The sequence below is a fragment of the Rhinolophus sinicus genome, chromosome 9 (genome assembly GCF_057876585.1).
Source record: "Rhinolophus sinicus isolate RSI-liver-muscle chromosome 9, RSI-T2T, whole genome shotgun sequence".
In the NCBI taxonomy this organism is placed as follows: domain Eukaryota; kingdom Metazoa; phylum Chordata; class Mammalia; order Chiroptera; family Rhinolophidae; genus Rhinolophus; species Rhinolophus sinicus.
The window spans coordinates 18,322,521-18,339,107 of record NC_142509.1 but is presented as its reverse complement, the minus strand read 5'-3'; the positions used below and the strand labels follow the sequence as shown (position 1 = coordinate 18,339,107).

The 16,587-nt window shown below is 51.5% G+C and overlaps 1 protein-coding gene and 1 pseudogene across 1 annotated transcript; one reads left to right on the top strand and one right to left on the bottom strand.

The window, feature by feature from the left end:
• The first annotated feature begins 4,426 nt into the window (after window positions 1-4,426).
• Window positions 4,427-7,980, top strand: LOC148757288 (proteasome subunit alpha type-1 pseudogene; annotated as a pseudogene).
• Window positions 7,981-10,607: 2,627 nt separating this feature from the next.
• LOC141569216 (glutathione S-transferase theta-2B-like) lies at window positions 10,608-13,416 on the bottom strand. Its single transcript, XM_074321503.2, has 5 exons — window positions 13,242-13,416; window positions 12,511-12,598; window positions 11,441-11,591; window positions 11,182-11,355; window positions 10,608-10,868 (listed from the first exon to the last, which is right to left on the bottom strand). Exons 1-5 carry the CDS (start codon window positions 13,351-13,353, stop codon window positions 10,659-10,661), a joined length of 735 nt encoding a protein of 244 aa, XP_074177604.2. The 5' UTR covers window positions 13,354-13,416; the 3' UTR covers window positions 10,608-10,658.
• Window positions 13,417-16,587: the final 3,171 nt, after the last annotated feature.

Genomic DNA, 16,587 nt, shown 5'->3' with positions numbered 1-16,587 from the left:
CATTTTCTGCCTGAAAGCAAAGATTATATGTGCCATCAGAATAATTTCTGTTTTTTATTGTCTTAATCAGGTCTTTGGTTACTTAAGAAAACTCAAACTCTGCTCCTCCCTGGGCCCTGTTTCAACCTTCCTTCCTGGCTAGTACTACAGCCTGGGTTCTCCCTCAAGCCCACAGTCTGGGGGAGGGGCTCAGAGGGTACCCCTGTCTAGATCCCCTTCTGGCTCCTGGCACTGGGAGCCCAGTTTCCACTCTCAGGCAGGCCCCATTTTCCAGGGAGGAAACGGGGCAGGGTGTTCTGTGACCTGCCCTCAGCAGAGTGAGCACGTGGGGAGCTGGGAATCACAACCCAGTGCCACCCTGGGGCTGCCTGGCTACTGTGACTCTGAAAGGACATGTTCAGGACATCTGGGGAGGGGCTCACTTCAAGCCTCACTCCAGGTTCTCCCCACTCTGAAGCTCCCAGCTTTATCCCTCAAGCAGCCCCCTGGTCCAGCCCGCTGCCCTCTGAGCTGGGCGGGCTGACAGGAGGAAGGGGCTGAAGCAGTTGAGAAAGCTCTCCAGCCAGAGGATATCACCCTTCTGCTATGTCTCTCCGCCTCTCCACAACCCTGAGCTCCAGACCAGGCAGAACCTGGCTCTCAGCCTGGCTCTGAGCCTGACTATCCCCTGGTCACCGTTACCACTCAGCCGGGAGGAAGTCCCCATCTCTGAAGGCAGTCACCTTCCCCAAGGGGTTCACTTTCAGGATTTCCAGCTTTAGGTGCTCCCTTGGGAGGCAGAGAGGAGGGAGGCTTAGCACTGGCTCTGGCCCTTGACGCTCCATCCATGGTGCCACCTAGCTCCAGGCTCACTTCATGCCAACTTCAGAGGCCTCGGCTGGAAGGGAATGCCATTCTTCCTGGCGAATATGTAGATGGTACGGCAGGGAGGCAAGTGCAGGTTCAGAAAGAGTTCAAGCACCATTGCTGTTTCTCTCTCTAGCCTCACCTGCCCTCTCCTCACACCTCCGACCTCCGGGAGCTTCCTCTGTCCCTCAAAATGGAGCCTGAGGTCTGTGGCCCTCCCTAAGCCCACTTCCTCCACCACTGGCTGGCGCCTTGCCAAGCTGCCACCCCTCCTCATCTATGGGGAGTGACAGTGGGGTGGGCTACGCCCCTTGGTAGTGAATTTTCCAAAAGCAGGGTCCCCAGTCTTGCCCTCTTCCTCCTTCACAGGATGTTGCAAGCCCATGAACACTCCTGCCTCCTGCTCCGTCCCTCTGGCTGGGACCAAACACGGGCCCTGCTGGGCCTCCCTAATCTCTGCTTGGGACAACCAGTGTGGCTTTCACACTCTTTCAACTTGAAGTGATACAGGCAGGTGGGCTGGGAGGACAGCTGGGCAGGCACACACTTTGGATCTTTAAGGCCTTCTATGTATGCCTTCCCACTAGCCTGCGACAAACACATTCACACACACAAACAAAGACACATGCCCCACCCACCTCCAGCCCTGGTCTCTCCTCTCTCCACGCTAAGAAATATCCTCACATCTTAAAAGCACCTCTGGGGCCAGCCCGGTGGCTCAGGTGGTTGGAGCTCTGTGCTCCTAACTACGAAGGCTGCGGGCTTGATTCCCACATGGGCCAGTGGGCTCTCAACCACAAGGTTGCCAGTTGGATTTATGGAGTCTGGCAAAGGATGGTGGGCAGCGCCCCCTGCAACTAAGTTTGAACACGGCACCTTGAGCTGAGCTGAGCTGCCACTGAGCTCCCAGATGGCTCAGTTGGTTGGAGGGCGCCCTGTCAACCACAAGGTTGCCAGTTCGCCTCCCTCAAGGGATGGTGGACTGCACCCCCTGCAACTAGCAATGGCAACTGGACCTGGAGCTGAGCCACGCCCTCCACAACTAAGACTGAAAGGAAAACAACTTGAAGCTGAACGGCACCCTCCACAACTAAGATTGAAAGGACAACAACTTGACTTGGAAAAAGAGGCCTGGAAGTACACACTGTTCCCCAATAAAGTCCTGTTTCCCTTCCCCAATAATAAAAAAAAAAGCACCTCTGGCTCCCCTCTCAAGTGCCCCCCTCCACAGCTCCCCACCGCATCCCCTGGGGCTCAGGCCAGGCCCTTAGGAGTCTTTCCTATTCCTCATCCTAACTACATCCCTCCATTGCCAAGTGCTGTCATGCTGTCACTCTACCTCTTGCATCTCTTATCCCCCCACCGAGCCTCTGGGGCCTGGATGACCTTGCCAGCTTCCAGATCAGCTGTCCTGCCTCCACCTGGGTCCTAGGTCCTGGTCCACACAACACCACAGGGAATTAATTCCTAAAGTCCAAATCTGATCCCATGCTCCCTGGGCAACACCCTCCCATGGCTGGAGAGCCCCTGTCCTCCGTGTGACCACACTCCTCCCTGTCCATTTGCCTCTTGGTCTGCGCTGGTCTTCTTCTTTGGCTGCCGTATGCACTTCTCTTCTGCCAGGACCCAGGTTTAGGATGCCGAGGGCTGGGTTGCAGGCAGGGTTTTCATGGATCCAGAGGACAGTCTGGGCCTGGTGTCCACACTGGCCTGTGTTGATTGGGTAGGTCATGGATCAGATAGCAAGCCCGAGCGTCCTGGTCCTTCTGGGCACCCAGCCATCGCTTCCTGGAAAGCTGCTCTGGCCCCATTCTGGGACCCAAGGAGGTGGGAGCCTTTCTCTGGACTTCCTGACCCACGCAAAGGGAACTTAATGGCTTCCTGCTCTTCTCATGGGATCTGAAGTTTCAGTGGACAGGACTTTTTGGGGATACTAACCCCCGCTTTACCCCCCAAGAAATATGCATACTTCCAGGCCCTGTGGCCTAGGAAGGGCTGACTTCATCCTTGGTCCAGGGAAAGCACATGGCATGGCCAGGCCAGGCCAGTAAGGACATTGTACCCCTGGCCATTCTGAAGGGATTAGGCAGGGCCACTTCAAGACAGTCCTGGGATTGTGGAGGGTGTGACTGGGAAGAAAGGGCTGAAAATAGGCACAAGGCATGTCCCTGGTGAGGCCATTGGCCTTTCCAAAAAGAGGCCTTGGGAACCACCAGATATAGAGAAGGCAGAGCTGGCTCAGACTCTTCCCCAATGGAAAAGGAGGGCCAGGGCTAGGTAGCCTCCAGGAGCCAGGCTGCCCACAGCCAGCAGTCCTGGAGCCCAGGCACACAAGGCAGCGAGCTGACAGGCCCAGCAGAGCCAGGTACCACCCAGAAAGCTCGAGGATGGAGAGCTGGGCCCAGGCCTGGCACAGCCAGAGCCATCAGGGAGCCCTTGCCACAGCCCTCGGCCCCACAGCCTCACCTTGCACAAGAAGACCTCATCTGTGTTTGGCATCTGGGATCTGGGGCCACAGCCCTGTGATGAAGGGGAGGAGTAAGAGTGGGGAGGGATGGATGGAGAGAGAGAGTGACAGGGAAGCAAGATAGGAAGACAGAGATCAGGAGGAGGGCAGTGAGGCCGTCATTCATTCACTCATTCATTCATTTACCAGAAAAGGAGACTCAGAGACAGACAAAAACATGGAGGGAGGTGGACAAAAACGGGTGACAAGACGCAGTGTCTATTATGTCTCACAGCCCTCTGAGCAGGACCTGCTGATGTGGGGACCAGGGAGTTTTGAGAAGCACCTGACCCAGGACATTCAGGATGGGACTGTGGGTCTCCTGGCACAGCTGTGTACCCAGGGAAGCCTCATTCACAAAGGCATGGACCTGTGGGATGGACAGTACCCATGGACAGGTTGTTTGGTAAGCGGATGGACAAGGCAGGGGCAATAACTTTGAGGACCCTGGTACCCAGCCACTCCCATCTCTCAGAAGCCTACAGGCCTCTGGCGGAAGGTCTCTACTATTGATACATTCCCCCTCATCCAGTCTTCCAGTCAGCTCTGCACACTCCATTCCACCATCCAGCAGTCAGGCAGTGTCCCTCCCCTCTCCCACCCCACCAGTCACATACCCAGTTCGCTCTGCATTGTGTAGGAACTAATGTCCGGTTCTCACGTGGCTCCAAAGTCCATACTCATTTTGCCACAACTGGCTTTCCAGGTTCACCTCTGCCTTCACCTCCCAGCATCCCCTTCTTCTTACCTGGGTACCGGAGAGTCCCAAACAAACTGGATCTTCATGCTTCTAGCATTAGCTCGGGCCCTTCCATCTGCCAAGAGCACAAGTTCAAGATTCAAGGTCACTTCCGTGGTGTTTTCTCTGCCCCTCCTCCTGACATGTGACCTGGGGATCCCACTGCCTCCTCTTACGTTGGTACACAGGTGGCTAGTGCCACTGCAGTCACCACCAGGACTTAGTTGTCACCTACACTGCACTCAGTCACCATTTAACTTTATTGTTTGTTTACTTCTTATAAGTTATGTTTGATGAAAAAAACCCTCTCAATTATAAACAGCAAAAAAGCATGGATGTGGATCAAAAAGGCACAGACTGCCATTGGCCAACCCCAACCCCCCGGGGATGATGGGAAAAGGCAAGTGTAGGGAATCTCTGTAGGGGAGGCGGCCAGAACGGTACCTAGGAGGGAAGACACCCACCAGGCACCTCCAGGGCAGGACAGCCGCAGGTGGGAACTGCTGAGAGGCTCCAGGCCCAGAATGGCACAGGATGGAGGGGCACCAAAGCCCCAGGAGAGGTGGGCTCAGCGCCTGCTGGTAAAGACACCATTTCTTGATTAGTCGTGACCTCTAACGTCCAGTTGGAGAACTGCAGCCACAAAAGCCATGCAGCCTCCTTTGGGGACTGGACCGCCCTATAAGAAAACTATTAATTCACACAATTGAAAATAGAAATGTGAGTGAATGGAACTGTTAGAAACTTAAAGTGTTGTGTACTTTGACCTGTGCTGTTTCTGGGGCTTATGTGCAATTTCCTAAATGTGTTCTGTTTAGACACATGGCTGGTTGTGAGGATTGACTATAAAATAGGTGGAGGCTTTGAGAGGGTTAACGATGGTGCATTGTTTCCACCGCAGTCCCCACTGAGATGCTGGTCTTACAATAATAGGTGTACACTCAGGAGGAAATTAGACCAGAATGGGGCTTTGGTGGGAAGGGTTCACTACTTTCTGTGACACAAGGAGAGCGGGAACAGAGGGGTGGAAAAGAGCCCCAGCCTCCAGGCCCACAGGTCAGGGATGGGAGGTACGAATAGGGGGTGTAAAGGGTTGAGGTGACAGGACTTTAGCCTGGCACAGTCTCCTAGGGCTGGAATCTCAGAGAAGCTACCAGCAGCTGGGGCTGAGTGAGCTCAGGGGCATTTGCTGCTGTAAGTTCACGGTCTACAGTTAGGGCCTCCAGTTCAAAGATGCTTGGCCCCCCTTATCCCAAACACGTTCATTAGGCTACATATGAGGGCCTGTCACCCATAATGTGAACAGGTCACATGACAGGAAAAGCATTGGCTCCTGAAATTCCCAGGTTTCTGCCTCAATATGTAAATCTCCTGTGAAACTCGCCTGAGATTCTGCTCTGTTTCATAAACCTGCCACAGTCAAGCTTCTTAGCACATTGTATGGGATGACACTGTCATCACTACTGGTGGGGTGCTATCAGGGGCTGAAATGCATCCCCTCCCCAAATTCATACGTTGAAGCCCTAAACCCCAGCACGTCAGGATGTGGCTGATTTGGAGATTGGGTTAAAGAGGTGATTAAGTTAAAATGACGATATTACTATGGGCCCCAATCAAATCTGATTGGTGCACATATAAGAGATTAACACAGAGAGAGACAGCAAAGGGTCGCACACACAGAGGAAAGACCAAGTGAGGACTCAGGGAGAATGCAGCCATCTGTAGGCCGAGGAGAGAGGCCTTAGGAGAAACTAACCCTGATGGCACCTTGGCTTGCACTTCCAGCCTCCAGTACTGTGAGAATGTAAATTTCTGTTGTGTCAGCCCCCGGGTCTGCGGTATTTTCTTATGGCACCACAGGCTCTCTAATACAAGTTCTCGTGAGGACAACCTCCACAGACAGCAATATCTAACAAGAAGGGTATGTGATGCCTTACTCATCAGTCCCATTTGAGGGGTGTCCCGTAGCTGCACTCCACAGTGACTCACTGGATACTCACGGTAATAGTCACAGATTGCCGGTCCAGTAGCAGGAACTAAGTGGCCACATCATGGTCTGTGGGTGCAGTGGGTGCAGTGGCTGCTGTGCACAGTAGTAAAGGATGGCCTTGCTCTCTGTACCAGGCTCGCAGGGGACGCAATGTGCTCATACACACAAAGTGCTTACGGTAGGACCTGGCCCATCAGAAGCATGCTATACGACCTTCAACATAAACATCCAAACCTGTGGATAATTTTCATGAGTGTATTTGAACCAAACTGACGACAATTGCCAGGAAGCAAAATCTCAATGAATTGAGAAAATGCTCCAGAGAATAGTAGTTTTGCAGCTTATTTTATACATTAGAATCAAGGGAGGAGATGTAAGGAGGGTTACATGAAATCCATTGGTGGTAGATTACAGGGGTGGGAGAAAGCAAAGTGGGAAAATCTCAGGGATGGATAAAAAGTAAAATAGAGAGACCCATACGTCTTTTTCGTAGGTTGATACACGATAGTTAAATTAACATTTACAGAGATGGTATTCAGGGAACAAGATAACAACTAGGGGTTCCGTGGTCTCCTGCTTTGGTGCAGTGGGTGTGCTCTGAGGGGTCGGAAAAGATTTCTGACATTTCAAAGTTATGTTACCATGGCTGCAATAAGATAATACACAGGCTCACTTTAGGTAAAGATGGACCTTTGTCAAGGAAGCTACAGGCCAAGGATGTGACTTTCGCCATAACTCGCTTTTTTTGGCATTTTTATGTTCAGGTCATCCTTTGTGGTTGCTTTCAGTCCCTGAATTTGTAAGGTCTGCCGTGCAGACCCTCCTGAGCTTGTCATCTTTAGCAGGTGGCGCCTTTTTCGTCCACAGGACTTAGGTGGCCCCCACCCCCATTCTTCAAAACACAATGTCTTCTAATGAATGGCCACATATCAAAATGCTTCCCCAAAACTGGTGGCTCTTTGACACCAGAATCACTCCATCACGTGAACATTTTGATGATCAACATTACACTGATATTTTCCAATTCAAATACATTTTCAAATCTTTCAAGAAATACCAGATTTCACACGATAATGGGAATGGTGCTGTGACACACAGCTTTGCAGGAGGTCACAGCCTGACCTGAGAACCCCGATTAGACACCAGTATGATAATGACCTCACTGGGTGGAACCGTCAGGGCAGGATTCATCTCATTGAAAATGTAATAGAAGCTGTGAAACAAGGTTCAGCCATAGTTGATCTGAAATCAAAAACCCATGTTGTGCTGGTTATATTGAAAAGAGCCCAGTGAGAAAAAAACTCCATGTGGACAACAATATTGATAGCTCAGTTGCAGGACTCATGCTGATGCTACACTGCTGTGTAATTTTATGTAGCTGAAGTGTATTTTTGGATTTCAGATTTCTACTTGATACACCTCTCCCTGTGTCTCATCTCATAGCTCTCATGAGACGCAGGACCCAGACACCCATGCAGACGTGTGGCTGGAGGCCATTGGGTGTCGGGCTGCTTATTGCTGGTTCTGGATATACGGGCCCTCACATTTTCAAACCTGTCCATCTGCTTACTATTTTGACTGCAGAGCCATGCCCAGTGGAATCGGTTTTCAATCATACTTAGTTGGAAAGACATATGTCTGAGTTTATGGAGTAAAATCTGAATGAACTGGTGAAGCACGGTTGCATGCCTTGCAAGAGATACTTCCTGCAGAACGGAGTCTAAGTACAAAAAATATTTTCATTGAAATTGTTGGTAAAGACATGGAGTGTTTGATTCATGATGATGCTGTGTCTCTATTCCTGGAAGATCTTGAAGAAACACCACAGAGAAAGGCACACAGCCTGCTCAACCTGTTGAGGAACCTGCAGGAAAGGCTGACAATCCAACGGAACAATAAGTGATAAACGAGTGTACGTGTGTATTATTAAATAGGCAAGAATGCAAAACCACGTACTGATGATAATAATTCTATATTTTGCACCAAAAGATGCAGAGTTGTGGGATGTATGTTATAGGAATCAGTCCAGATGTGAGTGTTTTCCAAGCAACCTTCCTGAGACCATATAATGGAGCGCATTTTTCTCTGAAAGGGTCTATAGAATCATTTTCTAGAAAGTATAGATGCCATACGGTGATGTATAAGAAATATATATGTGGTCACTCAGATGACCAAACTTTACTTCTCATATATATTTGGTCTTCTACCCCAGTTCCTGGCTCACAGCTCCAAAAACCCTTGTACTATCCCAAGTGAGGAGAGGGATAAGGGTGTCTTCTGTTATGTTATTGAGGTGAGTTTCAGAAGGACCTAAGCATGGGAGCTGATTGCCAGTGGAACCAATCACGTGATTAGAGGGTTGGAAGTTTCAGTCGCATCCAGACCTCCAGGGAGGGATGAGAAGCTGGAGGTTGAATCAATTGCCAATGGCCAATTACTTAATCCATCATGCATTTGCAGTAAAGCCCCCATAAAACCCAAAAGGACAGGTTCGAAGAACTTCTGGTTGGTGAACACGTGGACATTTGGAGGTGTAGCTTGACTAGAGAGGGCATGGACTCTCCCCACCTCCTCCCCACATACCTTGCCAGAAGCATCTCTTCCGTCTGGCTGTTCCTGACTTATATCCTTTACAATAAACCGGTGATCTATGGTGAGGCAAAAAGGGGTTAATAGAAGTGAGCCTGTAGGGGAACTGCCCAGGCCTGCATTCCCTCCCCAGGAACTACCCAGGCTCATCCCCTAGAAATAAATCAAAGATGTCCAAACACTCCTAAAAAAAGGACACAAGACCCAAATGGTATTAATTTGTTCCTCACACATGCACAAACTGTTAAAACCTGTCCATTATTTGAACTCTAACCTCATTATAATACAATTAAAATGATCGTTATGGCTTGGCTCCCCCATGGGTTTTTCTGTATGCAAGAGCACGCACAGAAAGAAACTAGTTATATAACCAAAATATGTCAATCAAATGACCTCAGTATATGTCATGTCTCTTGCAGTAAGGAAATCAACCTACCCTTTCCTATAGAAGAAAAAGCTACCCTGAAGTTAGGTGCAGTTGTCTGTCCTGGCAACTTCCATGCAGGCCTCTTACTTCTTAAATAAACTTTCCTTAACTTTTTGAGGCAATGAAATCCTTCATGTTTTGCGAACCATCAGAGGTTAATTCCAATGACACAACAATCTCCAGAATGAAATGTTTCTCTGACTTCTCTAAGCTGCTCTAGTGAGTTAATCAAACTGAAGGAGGTGGTATTGGGAACCTCCAATTTATAGCCCCTCATTCAGAGGTACTAGTGACAACCTGGACTCAGAACTGGTGTCTGCAAGAGAGGGATAGTCCTGTCGGACTGAGCCCGAAAACTCTGGGATCTGATGCTGACCTCTGGGTAGATCGTGCCAGAATTGAGATGAATTCTCAGACACCAGCAGGGTGCAGTAGCTTGTTGTTGTGGGGTAAATCTATCCCCCAACCGCACACACACACACACACACACACACACACACACACACACACACCATATTGGAACTGGTGCTCAGAACCAGTTATGAGGTACTTGTCCGCAATGCAGGGACTCAGCTCCCACTCCCTGCATAACAATGGAGGATCTGGTGAGGCCAAAAAGGAACAACGATGGAGCCATAGATAAGGGAGTCATACCTCTATATCCTCGATGGCGGCTGGTCAAGACACAACAGCAAACATCTGCCAGTACCTCAATGAGGGGTCTTTCTGCACCTGAGTCTCACTGGCGGCCGAGCGAGACACAGGAAGTAGGATCCACACGATCCACAATCCGCCATCCGCCTCTCTGCCAACCAGCCGACTAACCCCCTAGTGTAGCCAGGGCAGTTATATTAGGGACTAATGGCTACCCGGTAACAGCTGACGGCCAACCAGCCACAGCGGATGGCCATCTGCTCACAGTTGATGGCCATCTACTACCCGAGCCAGCACCTCTCCGCTTGAGGCTGAGAGCCTGGACACTGCTCTCCTGGCTCTGTCCCCACACTGTCCTAGTGTTTTCATATGAAGACCGTAGTGTCTTTGTGGTTTTAAAGATAACTGTGAAATAAAATTATTTCACCTGCTGGTGAAATAAAACTATGATAAGGGGAGTGATGTTCCTGAGGGGCTGGGAGAACAGGCCACACCAGATACCATAGAACCTGCCAGCACAGGTAACTGCTAAACTATGATGAGCGTTACTCGGACATACTTTTTCTCCATACTGTAATACAACAATGTAATCAATCCAGTAATTCTTGGTTCCTTGTAAAAGTGGTCAGAACTTTCGTTATATTCAAAGATCACTGACATTAGCTGATTTTCAGTTGATTTGTATTTCTTCATGTGTGTGACGGGTTTTAGTCTTCTATTGATTATTTCTGTTGCACCTGAGGAGAAGACTTGCCAAGGACGTTGGGTGTCCAGCCTGTGCAGAGCTCCTCCTGGAGTCAGAGACCAGAGACTGAGACAAGACAGAAAAGATGAAAAGGGACAAGTAGGAAACACAATGAATCTTTATTGCTCATCTTGTGACCCTCTGAGCCTCATTGCAGACCCGTCAGGGGATCCTGGAAATACGAAGCAGCATACGCGGATAGAATTCTAGAGAAGGCTCTGGGAGTGTTTTGTTGGCCGCTTGCTCCACGATGTTAAAGATGGGTCCATGGGCCTCCTGGCACAGATCAGTGCCCAGGAAAGCCTCCACTCGCTCTCGCCATGCGGCCAGTCGCGGGCATCCCTCAAACAACTTATAACCAACAGCCACGACCTGCAGGGACAAGGATGGGAAAGTTGTGGGGATACGGAAGTCCCAGTGTCAGGAGCAAGTGTCTGGCCCTTTCCCCAACCTCCATGTGAGATCCAGGGAGGTGTGGACAGCCTCGGGGCCAAGAGCACCAGGATGAACCCCCACTCAGGAGGGAAGACAGTCAGGGTTCCAGCATCAGGTCAGCCAGAAACTCGCTCTGTGATAATGGGCAAACTCCTAGCTTTCTCTAGGCCTCAGCGTTTCTGTCTGTCTAAGGGGGTGGCAATAGAAGGAAAGCTGCCCACAAAGGCTGCTGCACTGGCCAAGCTCACACCTGCATCAGCTCCTCCAGTGCCATGAGGTCGGCCAGCGTCACCTGCTGGCTGGTGAGGAAGGCCTTGTGCCCCAGGAACTCGTCCTCCAAATGCTGCAGAGCCTTGTCTACGTTGGTCCTATTGCGCTTGACCTTCTCCTCAGGCACCTGAACCCCAATGAGTGGTGCCAGCACCTGACAAGGGGCAAAGAATAGGCTCAGTCTGAGGCCCCTGCCTCTTCCCAGGTCCCTGACAGTCAGCCCAGATGGCTCCTCTCACCTGGGTCCACAGGGACACACCAAAGGTGCCACGGATGCGGTCAGCATGCCAGCCCAGGTACTCATGGATACGCACGCAAGCCTGAAGGTCAGCCGGGTACCAGTGGTCTGCTGTCTGGTACTTAAAGCTCAGGTAAATCAGGATAGCCACACTAGGGAAGGGGCAGGAGCAGTGGCTGTTAGGACCCTGGCTCGGGGCCTTTATCCCCAACAGTTCTCATCCCCCAGTGGGGCCCTGGGGCTCCTCTGCATTTGGTGGGCAGCTCCCTGGGCCCTATGTCCTGTCTCTGCCCTGACTGTACTCTCCCGGGTCTCCTTTCTTCTCTGTCTTGGGCACTGACTCTTGCCCAGACCCTGTGCTTTGTACTTTCTAATAACCTCATCTCTGTGACACCCCAGCAGCTGGCCTACGAGGTACAGACTATTGTCATCCCTCCTGCACACGAAACCTAAAGTTTAGACTAGTAAAGTGACTTTTCCAAGGCTATGCAGCTCAGAAAAGGTTCCCTGGACTTCTGGAATCCACAAGGGGCTGGCACGCAGTGGGTGCTCAGTCAAGCCCATGGCGTGTCCAAGTGCCCGTGTCGGGAAACAGGAGGGGAAGCATGTTCTCAGATGTGTCCTGGGTGCCCTCTGACAGGTCCCCCAGCATTCACTCCTGCAGCACCTGACCTCCTGATCTCTTCCTGCCTGCGGCCTGCCCTCACCATGGACTGTGCCCTCAGGCCCTGGCAGACTAATAGCCTGAGGACTCAGGAGCGGCCCTGTCAGCTTCCTTTTATTGAGCCTCCTTTCTGTCCAACAATGGACATTATCCCCATGTCCTCTTTTCTAGTGCCCTTCAGTCTGGGGGTGGAGAGGCCCTGGGGACCAGAAGCAGAGGCTGAAGACAGAAAGGTGCAGAGATGTGCTAGTCAAACGCCTGGTCATTCTGGGCTCACCCCAGGCTGTCTGCTCCCACCACACCCTTCACCATTGCCCTCAGGGCCTGAAGGGTGTGGGTGGGCCCACAGTGGGAGAGCCAGGGCCAGGTGGGCTGAGGTGTGGAGAGGTGGGAGGGAAGGAGAACACCTTTCGCTCAAGACGAAGTCACCATCCTTGAGGGTGGGCACCCTCTGCAGGCTGTTAACCGGGAAGAACTCCTTGCTCAGGTGCTGGCCTGAGGAAAAAGAGGTCAGAAAAAGCCTGCAGGGCAAGCACCACACCTGCCCTGCCCTCCCTCTCCTGCCCCAAGCCAAGCCCCTTGGCCAGGCTGGGCTGAGAGACAGTGGGGTCTGGTGGAGCACTGGGTCCTCCCCACTCCCTATGCGGGCCTCCTGACCCGGTAGGGGCTGGCCGCCCTGCCCTGCCAAGTCCCACGGCTGGGGAGGAGCTCTGGTGAGGAAGAGAAGTGATTTAGCCAGCACTGGGGTGAGCATGGGGAGGGGAGGCAAAGGGGGTGGCTGGGCTCCTCTCACCCCTTGAGTCTCACAACAATGTGTTGCTCTGCCCAGAGTGTTTAGAGCTTTATGAATTTAAATACATGCTTTCGGGGCACGAACTCTGAAAATCCAGTTTTCCCCCCACCCCACAGAGTAGAAGGTGACATGATTCTCCTTTCAGAGGGGAAAGCTAAGGTCAGAGAGGGCCTGTGATCTGTCCAAGGCAGCACAGTTGAGGGCCTTCATTCTCCAGTGGGAGCCGACCTGGCATGAGGGAGCTATGCTGGCGGTGGGGGTCATGGGGCTGCTCAGGGAGCTGCTGGGAGAGGAGCCTGTGAGTGCAAGGGGCCTGTGGACACCTGGGGAGCACGTCAAACCCACCTTTGAGCAGCTCCACATGGTGCAGCTCGAAGGGGATGCCATTCTTCTTGGCAAAGATGTAGACAGCGCGGGAAGGCTGGGAAATCAGGTCCAGGTAGAGCTCCAGGCCCATGGTGGGGGTGGCAATGACAGCAGACCCAGGTAGTAGCAGTGGCAGGAGCAGGGTGGCCTCTAGAAATAGGAGCTCGGGCTCCGCCCCTCTGGGGTGTCAACCAGTGAGGGGTGCATGCCTCCCCAACTATTGCCAAACGCAATCCCGTCCTTCCTGCTCCTGTTTGGTTAAGTTATATCAACATGTGTCTCCGTGAAAAGACTTTGCTCAGACCTTCACCTGGTGCCAGGTCCACACCACGTGCAGGAGACAAGGAGGTGCATGGAATCCTCAGCAAAGAGAAGGTGCCAGGATACGGGGGTCAGGGAAACACTGTCGGGGTCAGGGAAACACTGTCGGGGTCAGGGAAACACTGTCAGGGTCAGGGAAACACTGTCTGGGCCAGAACCTCCTTTGCTCTCCTTCCTTCCTCTCACTCTCCCCAGTTTATCTTCCCAGGGGCGACAGTGATGATTCAGGGCTGGGCGCCCCGCAATAGCTGAATCTTTCAGAATAGTCCATCACTCTTGCAGGTGACAGAAGCTGACAAATCAGAATGTTGTCCTGGGATTTCTGAACTTGGAATCCAGGAAACAGGGGGTCTTTTTGGGGAAGTAAATGCGCGCAACGAGACCTGGGGCCTCCGCTGGTCACAATTCCTGAGTACATTCAGCAGTCTGTCCTGAGAGAAGCTCACTCACAGAGAAGGAGAGCTGTGGAGAGAAGCAGTTTCTATGGCCAGTTTCCCCCGCGGGCCAGCTAGCCCTCTCCCCAGCCCCTGGATGAGGTTTTGGGGAAATTCCTCTGAGGCACTTTCAGGCAACCAGTAAGACATTGAGAATCCCCTCCAGGTACAAGGTGAGGTGCCTCACTGGTTGAACAAATTAAAAAGTGACTTTATCAACGCCTGCAGCTGAGAAAAATGAGAACCAATTTCATCCAGGAAGGCTGATCTCTATCTATGACTGGGTCCTGACCTTTTGCTAATTAATGTCATTTTAATGTCATTTGTATTGTGCTTACTATGATACCCATCGTGCATCTGACGCCATGACAGTTCCGGAAACCAAATAAAGAAGAGTGGGAAATGGAGGGTGTGGGGACAGAGCCCCAGAGAGTAGTTTACAGGCTCTCGGCCTCACGTGAAGGGGTGCTGGCTCGGGTGGTGAATGGCCGTCGGCTGTGGCTGATTGGCCGTGGGCTGTGGCTGGTTAGCCAATTGGCCGCTGGTATAACTGCTGCGACTACGGAGGACTGCCGAGGATTGCCGAGGAGCCGAGCAGAGCCGAGCAGAGCCGAAGAGAGCGGAAGAGGAGGGCCGAGGAGAGCGGAAGAAGAGAGCCGAGAGAGAGGAATAGAGGAGAGTGGAGGAGAGTCGTCGGTCGGTCGGTTGGCGGAAAGGCGGACAGCAGGTCACGCGTCCGGTGGGCCCAGCCTCCAGTGAGACCATAGTGGTATGACTCCCCTACCTATTGCTCCGTGGGTGTTCCTTTTCAGCCTCACCATGTCCTGTGTTCTTGTGTGGGGAGCGGGAGCAGAGACCCCGCAGGCCGCCCCACCTGAAAGATGGCGCGGCGAGAAGGCCTCCTCGCACGACAAATGGCGCAGCGAGCAGGGTCTCCCGCACGACAGAGGGTTTCACCAGGGAAGCAGATGAATGAATTACATCAATGGGTGTCATGCGGGGTCTCAGCAACCACTACGTGCATAAGAACGCAGGACATGTGAGGCCAAAAAGGAACAGCAACGGAGCCATGGACAGGGGACCTTACCACTCTATTCTCGCTGGCGGCTGGGTTGGAGACACACGGAGCAGGAGCCACATGATCCACAATCCGCCGTTCGCTTCTCTGCCAACCAACCCACCAGCGTAGCCACAGCAGTTATATCAGTGACTAATGGCTAACTGGTTACAGCTGATGGGCAACTAGTCACAGCTGATGGCCATCTACTACCCAAGCCAGCACCTTTCCACGTGAGGCCGAGAGCCTGGAAACTGCTCTCTGGGACTGTCCCCACACTGTGCTTGAGGCTAGTTCCCAACAGTTTTGTTTGACTGTGATACCAGTTCATCCACGTCAGGAGAGTGGGTGACGTAAGGGTGAAAATCGGTAAACCAATAATGTAATTAGACTTAACTACTTTGCAGTTTGACTCACCACATCACTCGCTATCTAGCCACCTCTAATTAGACTTGGTTTACAGTTAGATCTACCCTGATATTCAGCTGTTTCCTCTTAGTTTCTCCCCTCACTGATTAACCTAAGAACTCTGTTCTGTTCCATTTCTCAAGGCTACTCATACCTCATTAATCCTTAATTTAATTAACAGAATCCTAACCTGGAAAGGGCAATTTCTTAATCCTTAGGCACCCAGACACCAGACCAATTTGCAACCTCTTTGCAGTTTTCACTGGTATGCATAAAGCATCAGGCCTTGGTGGCCGAGTCTGAGTCCGGAATCTGGATATAACATTATCTTAAGACAGACCAGACCCCAGAAGCCGATGTCAGCCTTCAGTCCTGCCTGACTAACTCCTTCCTCCTCTCCTATATAAGTAAAAGCTAACCTGAAGTTGGGGGCAGCTGTCCACTCTAAGACTCTGCCCCCAGCAACCAGCCTCACCAGTGTTTCTCTCACTACCCACAGCAGCCATCTTCTTTAGACACTGCCATGGACATTGTCTCTCTTCCCAACCTTCAATAAAATTTCCTTTACTTTCCTATTTTTCTGAGTCTTGTGAATTCTTTCACCTTCTGCGACAGACCAGGGGTTATTTCTACACCAGAACAGATGACACCTGGATGTTTTGCATGGAAAGTGCAGGAGTTGGGGCCACCCCCTGATCTTTCAGAGTCATCACTTGTCAGGTGTGATCCTCAGCTGACAGTCTTGGAAAATTTTCCTGCTGGAAGAAGGAAAATCTTCCAGGAATAAAGATCCCTCTTTGTTCTCCTCCCCTTTCCTCTCTCTACCCCCACCCCCTCAGCTCCTACCCCTCACCGCCTCAGGTGACTGCATTTTTGGGGTTTTTTCCCTCATTATAAAAATCGGGTGTCCCATTTAGTAATCAAAACTTTACATCCCCTGGTCTCATCCAGACCTTTGTCTGGAAAGGCTGTATGAAAGAAGGACTAAAGCATTTTCACAGAAAAACATTGCTGTACAACTTGACCAGAAAGACACATCATGTTCAAGAAACGATCAGGACAAAATCCTGAATTTTCAACAATTTTCAAATGGGTTTCCATAACC